The sequence below is a fragment of the Sardina pilchardus genome, chromosome 12, assembly GCF_963854185.1.
Source record: "Sardina pilchardus chromosome 12, fSarPil1.1, whole genome shotgun sequence".
Taxonomy (NCBI): domain Eukaryota; kingdom Metazoa; phylum Chordata; class Actinopteri; order Clupeiformes; family Clupeidae; genus Sardina; species Sardina pilchardus.
The window spans coordinates 6,008,334-6,015,697 of NC_085005.1; the positions used below are offsets into that span (position 1 = coordinate 6,008,334).

At 46.1% G+C, this 7,364-nt stretch overlaps 1 protein-coding gene across 1 annotated transcript in view; it reads right to left on the reverse strand.

Annotated features, from left to right (window-relative positions):
- The window catches only part of trdn (triadin), a 72,086-nt gene that overhangs the window by 60,465 nt on the left and 4,257 nt on the right, over positions 1–7,364 (reverse strand). The window contains exons 2-4 of the mRNA XM_062551331.1: positions 6,332–6,547; positions 4,311–4,349; positions 338–385 (exon numbers count right to left, since the gene is read on the reverse strand). Of these exons, the coding sequence (XP_062407315.1) occupies positions 338–385; positions 4,311–4,349; positions 6,332–6,547 (303 nt within the window). The remainder of the gene's footprint in view (positions 1–337; positions 386–4,310; positions 4,350–6,331; positions 6,548–7,364) is intronic.

Below are 7,364 nucleotides of genomic sequence, written 5' to 3' on the forward strand. Positions count from 1 at the left end.
TTTTCAAAAGACTCCTTTGAAAATATAATGATATTTAAATATCATGTTACATATTGAATGGAAATGTGTGGTTAATGCTTCAACAAACAACATCAACATTCCGGCTGTCAATCACAACATGCAATTTTCGGCATTCATCGCAGGCAGTTTTGCTGTATTTCTAGCAATCCTTTGGCACTACACGCTCCCCATGCTAGTGAATGAGAGGGCAACTGCAAGCACTCTACACTGCCCCAGAGGGGGGCAACTAGACCTTCCCCACTGCTGGGGTGAGAGGGGTAAGTGCAGGGGCGGGTGGGGGGGTGAGGGGGGGTGACGGGCGAGGTGGGTGCCTTGCCTCTGCTGGCTGCCTTATGTGCCTTTCTGACAGCTTGGGCGCTCGGTCCTGTTAGGACGAGAGAGACGTGTGAGCAGAGAGGGTGAAGGCTCATACACACACACACACACACACACACACACACCATAAATACACACGCAAACATGCATACACACTCATACATACACACAAGCACACTACACATACACACACAAACATGCATACACACAGACATGCACACCATATACACACAAACACGCATACACACACACACACACACACACACTCACTCACACAGACACACAGTGGGTGGCATGGATTCAAGGGGAAAAGGTTCTTTTTTTGTCCATGTGGAGCACTATTGAGCGGCTCTGGTTAAAAGTGTTAATAACTACAGTGGTTCCTTATGGGGGGGCTGTGTTGTTATCCGTCTGGTAATAGTGCATGATGATTCCCAACACAGGCACCTGATCCGCATGGTAGGAACTGAACCGGCCTGTTATCCAGAATGCCAACAGAGTTCATCATGTCACTAAGCGTTCACTTGGGAGGGAAAAGAACCTCTTCCGCATAGAGTGTGTTGACATGCATTAACACTGCACAGCAACACACACTCGCACACACACACACACACACACACACACACACACACACACACACACACACACACACACACACACACACACACACACACACACACACCACACTACACACATTGATGAGGAAGCATCAACAGAATAAATAATCAGATGTCTTATTTGAGTAAACATGAGTTTGAAACTCAATTGAAGAAGAAACAAGATGACTGAGGGATGGTATAAACAAAATATGAAATGCAGGAAAAAAGTGGAATTGAAGTCTAATCGTATTGAGATCATTGTCAAGATTTCCTGCGGGCCTCTCTTTTAAATAACCCAGTTGTTTTTGCAATTTTAGATTGATACATTTGTAAAGAATCTCAATACATCAGTAGTTTCTTAACTGTCTGCTTCTGAATTGTTGAGTGTGTTTGTGTGACAGCCTGTCAAAATTCAGCCTGTTGTCTCGACTTGGGGAATTAGCCTCCAAGAAATAACGCTGATGACACACATGATGAATTCAGTTCAATTGTTTGATTGCCTTAGTAACTCACTTCCATGAAATGCCTTGTTTACACTCACTGACTTTCTCTCTCTCTCTCTCTCTCTCTTCGTCTGTTTTGTCAGCCATTTGACGTGGCCATTGTTTGGCTCAAACATCACAACAAATGCCCAAAGTGAAGTCAAATAAGAGGTGAGGTCCAGAAAATGTGTGCCAATAACAAGGCCAAACTGTTCCAAATGTTTCATTATGTGTCATCTGGTGTTTGTACACACACACACAAACACACACACACACCAGAGAGGGGATTTGCTTGCTGTAATGAGGACATTCTTGAAGTCAGGATAAATGGCACCTTGGCCAGATGTCACCGGGCAACAGACTTGTGTTCAGGAGTAATGCAGGCCTTCACAGCTTCCCCCCCCCCCCCCCTCTTTTTCAACTGGTAATGGACACGGACGTTGGCTACGGATAACTCAGGCAAAAGAACCCCCCCCCCCTCCCTCTCTCCCTCTCTCCCTCTCTCTTCCTCTCTCAGTCTCTCTTGTTCTCCCTCTCTCTCTCTGGAGTCTCAGGCAGACTATGATTCTCTGACCCAGGCCCCACGAGACCTGTTTTATGTTTTAATTTAGATGCAGATGAACCTCTAACAGAAATACATCATGAAGATGAGAACGACTTGCATCTCACTATTAAGAGCTTGTTTGGAAAACCATTTAAAATGCCTGCCAGGACAAGTGGTGCTTCTCAGCCAACTGTAACAAAGAGGCCGCGGCAATAAATTCCTGAAATGCAACCTTGTAGTGGCCATTTGTGTCGGCTCTTTCAAAAAGGGAAATAGAGATTTCCTCTTCTGCGACAATTTAAAAACACCACAAACCACAGTGGCTAGATTAGCTTGAGGAAGTGCCACGTAGAGCTCCACAGCCCGTAATGGCTGTTTATATCGTCCTTTCAGGCAGAAACCTACTCAAGTAATAACCGACGCTTAAAAATAGAAATGTAAATGGGTCTGTTGGTGGGCCCGGTCCACCCGTTCCCTGTCCGATAGTAATCCCCTATGCTCGCGCCAACTCGTGATAATTGCTCTCTCCCTCGGAAACACGCTGTCCTTATGCAACGCCGTATTCCCAGCTGATATTTTTACCTCACAATTAAGCCCGGTGACATCTGGCCTGCTTGCCCACTTTATTCCCGTTAAGTCCAGATTTCTCCGAGCCAAATAGAAAAGCTAGGTGAGAGCCCACTGGGGCTGTGAACATGAGTTTGATAACGAGGTCTACAGCTACAGAGTTTTAAAAGAAGCATGAAAACCTAGGCTAGTACTGTACTGTATATATACAAAGTAGCCTACAGCTTCATTTCCTTTAATGGAATAGAGCAGTGGAACAGTTTCCTTCGCATGAGTATTAGTTATACTCGTGCATGTCTGGTAGATGTGCCATACCAAGAGAAGTATTAAAACTACACGAGAGGAGATATTCTCTCCATCCATCATAATGACAGGGCATCATTACCGATATTGCTGCTACTGTAGATTTATGTACTGAGTCAGATTTAAATGTTTATGTTTTTCTCTTGACGCTGCACATTCCAAACATTACAGGGATGTATGTTGGAGGTCATTACAGAGCCACTGCTGCCTTTCTGTCAACTCGTATGATGGCAGTCCCATACATTAGCATATGTGCTGCTAGCATAAGGACCGCACATCAAAGAGCTGTGCATCCATGCGGTGGGCTTGTGCAGAGGGTGTCTGGTATGCAAAATAGGCCTTTTCCTCCTTAAGCCTTTGCACTGATGTGGGGGTTTGGAGCTTTTTGTTCTTGTATCCCCCATACATGTGCAGCACAGAGGAGTTGGAGATCTGATAAGCGCAGCTATCTTGCTTGGGTGACAGAGATAGGATCTATCTCTCGCTCCCCAATTCTCTCTGAGGGGCTGGGCAAATCAGCTCTGTCTACATGGCATAATGACTTCTTGTAATATTAGCAATTACTGTAGTGTAAACATGGAGATCTTTTGGAGTGTGAATGTAGCATCTCATCATTGTGCTGAGTACATGACATACAGGCATACTTATTTAAAAAATAAGAATAAAAAAAGACTCTGTAATGATACAAATACCATGCATTTTGGCCTAGTTGGTCTGTATAAAGATATTTCTACTGTAATGGATGTTCTTGTTAGCCCTACAAATGTGTGTTGTCGAATATAAACATTGCTTTGTGTGACAGCTCATTTGCTTTTTTTGGTGCAGTGAATTTATCCTCAATCAGACTATTAGCCTGTTTCACCCGATTGTCTCCGTTTTAGCCTTGTATCAAGGGTTAACTTTCTGGTAATTAACCAGAACGGCCTCTTGGTCTTTAGTTAATAAGGAGAATGACATGGAACGCAGGAGATCTCTGACCATTTTCATTGTGTTATGATCATGTTTAAGTGATGGATGAAGATGCCGGGGCGATGAGCAGAGAGGCCGTAATGACTGTAAGAGGCTGTATGAATCAAGCCACCTGCTGTGATGATCACAGAGCGTAGTTCTTCTGATGATGGTGAGAGATCACAGTAGGTAATAACTACAGTATAATAATGACTGGGCTGTGACTTAACGCTGCATTTCGTCATGGAAACGGAACTTCTTCCATCCTGCTGAACTGTGGATGCAGCCCTCACCGAGAGCGCTCCCGGCCCGATTAGCGCTCGAGCTAATCCAGTCAGGCTTTAAGTCATGAAGCAATTGCACCCTCAGTAGGCAGACATGCACATTCCGAAGGTTTGCACTGACAGACAAACACACACAAACACATGCACATACACACACACACACGCATACACATACACACACAAACACACGGACAGATGAAAAAAAAACAAAGACAGAGGCAGTCCACTGCAGGCAGAGAGTCTTTACCCGGTGGCAAACAGGGGTCTTCACAGTGTAAAGTATAGGCTATTAAATGGGTGAAGACGGGATGGCAGGATGGTGGGGATGGATGGAAGAGGAAGGGTGGGAGAGAGGAGGGAGGGAGGGAGAGGCATTAGAATGAGAGAGAGAGTGGGAATGTGCCTGCTAGTCTGGGGATGTGAGGGAGTGGGTGGGTGGGTGGGTGTGTGGGTTTTGCATGTGTGGTTGGGGAATAGTGTTGTGTGGTATGGTATGTGTGGGGTTTCTTCATGTGTGGTTGGGGAATAGTGTTGTGTGGTATGACGTGGGGTTGGTGAATGACGGTATGTGGCATGGTATGTGTGTTTGGTGAATGATGGTGTGTGGTATGGCATGTGTGGGGTTTCTGCATGTATGGTTGGTGAACAGTGTTGTGTGGCATGATATGTGTGGTGTTGCTGCATGTGTGGTTGGTGAATAGTGTTGTGTGGTATGGCATGTGTGGTGTTGCTGCATGTGTGTGTTGGTGATTGATGGTGTGTGGTTGGTGAATGATGGTGTGTGGCATGATATGTGTGGGGTTTCTGCATGTGTGGTTGGTGAATAGTGTTGTGTGGTTGGTGAATGACGATGTGTGGTATGGCATGTGTGTGTTGGTGAATGATGGTGTATGTTTGGTGAATGATGGTGTGTGGCATGATATGTGTGGTTGGTGAACGATGATGTGTGGTACAGTATGGTATGACATGTGTGAGGTTTGTTTTCTTCCCTTTCTCCACTGTCCAGTGTGTGGTCAGTGACAAAGTCAAGAAAAGCACCATTTCCTTGTGAGGGGAAAGGCCAGTGAAGAGTGATGGAGATGCAGCACAGGTGTGGATCTAGATGGGAGTGGTGGGTTGTAAAAAAGGTCAACACTTTTTTGAAATGCTTTTCAAAAATGTTCTGTTCTATGTGACAGGCCTTGATAACGGACCTTTTTTGTGTGAAAGTGTGACATCAATGAAATGACGGGTGAAGAACAAGTGAACAATGGTTGACAGTGACAATACGACATGACAATTTCATGAAAACATTGACCAGACTGTGTGGACACTAACTGCACCCTGTGAAAAAATACATACCTTGACACAACGCCAGAGAAATAACTTCAGACACTACACTATTTCTAAACCCATCTATTGCTCCCATCAATAACTGACCGCCATGGTTGTTTTCAAAGGAATGCCATCATTTATCCACACAATAAACCCACAGGAAGTGTGTGTGGGACTGGAGGAGCCGTGATGGCCCGTGGTCCCATTACAGCGGACTCCACTGCAGAGAGTGGCCGGTGAATAAAACACACTCAATCTATCTCTGTCACTGATAGCGCTATCAGGAACCAGACAATCAGCCCTGTCTCAGCCTCTACAGCGCTCACGTCCACCTCTAGGTCCCCTGACCAACACACACACACACACACACACACACACACACACACACACACACACACACACACACCACTACCTGCTAAACCACACAGACAGACACACACGTACACACACACACACACATACACAAACACACGTATAGACACACACACACACAAGCACACACTCAAACGAGCTCACACACACACACACACCACTACCCGCTGAACCAACACACACACACACACACACACACACACACACACACAGAATACAGTCACATTCCTGATGGACAGGCTGAGCCAGAAACAAGCACTGGACTTAATCATATTGTCTCTCTTGCCCTCCCTCCAGACCTACGGCCATTTTAAGCTTCAGTGATGGGTTACGTGATGGCATGGATTAACTAGAGGTTATTGGTTGAGTCCAGTCCTCAGTCTTAGTAGTAGACAGCCCCCAAAATGAAAACAACAAGATAAGTCCACTTCGCACACGCACCAAGGGAAACCACTATTTCCCCTCCCCATGTCTCTACGGACTAACCTATAAGGCGACAACATGAGGAACACACCAACGGAAGAGCACAAACGAAAGCCTCTCCGAAGAGAGAGAGAGAACCGAAACCAGAGCTCGGCTTACCTTTCAGGCTCTGGGTGTCGAGGAGGTCAAACATGATGATGGCCACGCCGGACCAGGTGATGACCAGGGCCAGGACCAGGACCCAGGCCATGGGCGAGCTGAAGGTGCTGTAGAAGTCGTCGGTCATGGAGCGCTTGGACACGCGGAGGGACGAGCCCCCGGCGTCGCCATTTTTGCTCTCGATGACGGTGGTGGTGGTGGAGGAGGAGTATCGAGCTGGAGAGGGGGATAGAGAGAGACACAGAAGAGGAGAGAGAGAAGTAATGCTTGATGCTGGAATTGTTTCAAAGACCCAACACAGATCTTTTCGCGCATCTGAATGGTTAATGCCGCCTCAAGTCCTGAAATTCTATTTTCAGCCGTAACGAGTTGAAGTTGCCTCAAGTGCACTGTGTCTGCTGGAGTATCTGTATCATTGATATTTGGCAGCCATCCTCAAACCAGCAGCTGATACAGTATGCAATCAGCTCTCTCATTGCCAGTCTGGGTCAGACAAACACAAAAAAAGGGGAGAAAATACTTGGCTCGAATCTCCCTCTCTCTCTCTGAAGTAAAGTTTTCCTCTCATCTTTAGATCTCAGATCACCAGACAGCAAAGACAGGCAGAAAAAAAAAACACAAAGCCCTGCTGTCAAAAGTCAAAGCAGGAAAAGTTATGTTTCTTTTTCTGTTCTTTTATTTTGCGGTCAGATATTGATCTGGGGGCATTCTGTAAGATCCCTTTCTAAATGGATACAAATCCCAGCGACTGTGCAGTTTCATTGGCCGTTCAATGGTTCCTTACACAGGCTACATGTGACCTTTACTCACAGAGTTCGTTTTACAAGCCTCCGCATCGATCCGTACCCAAAAATGGCTGACTTTGGCCAGAGGAGGTGATTGATTCCTGGCCGGAGCGATTGCCATGCAGGTGTATGGTTTCTTCAGCGTGATGGGACGGAAGGAGGGAGCCGTGCTTTGTGGAGACTGGCTCAGTGGGGGAGCAAAAGATAGCTACGGCTGCTGCATTTGAGTGGCTGGTGTGCGTATTTGT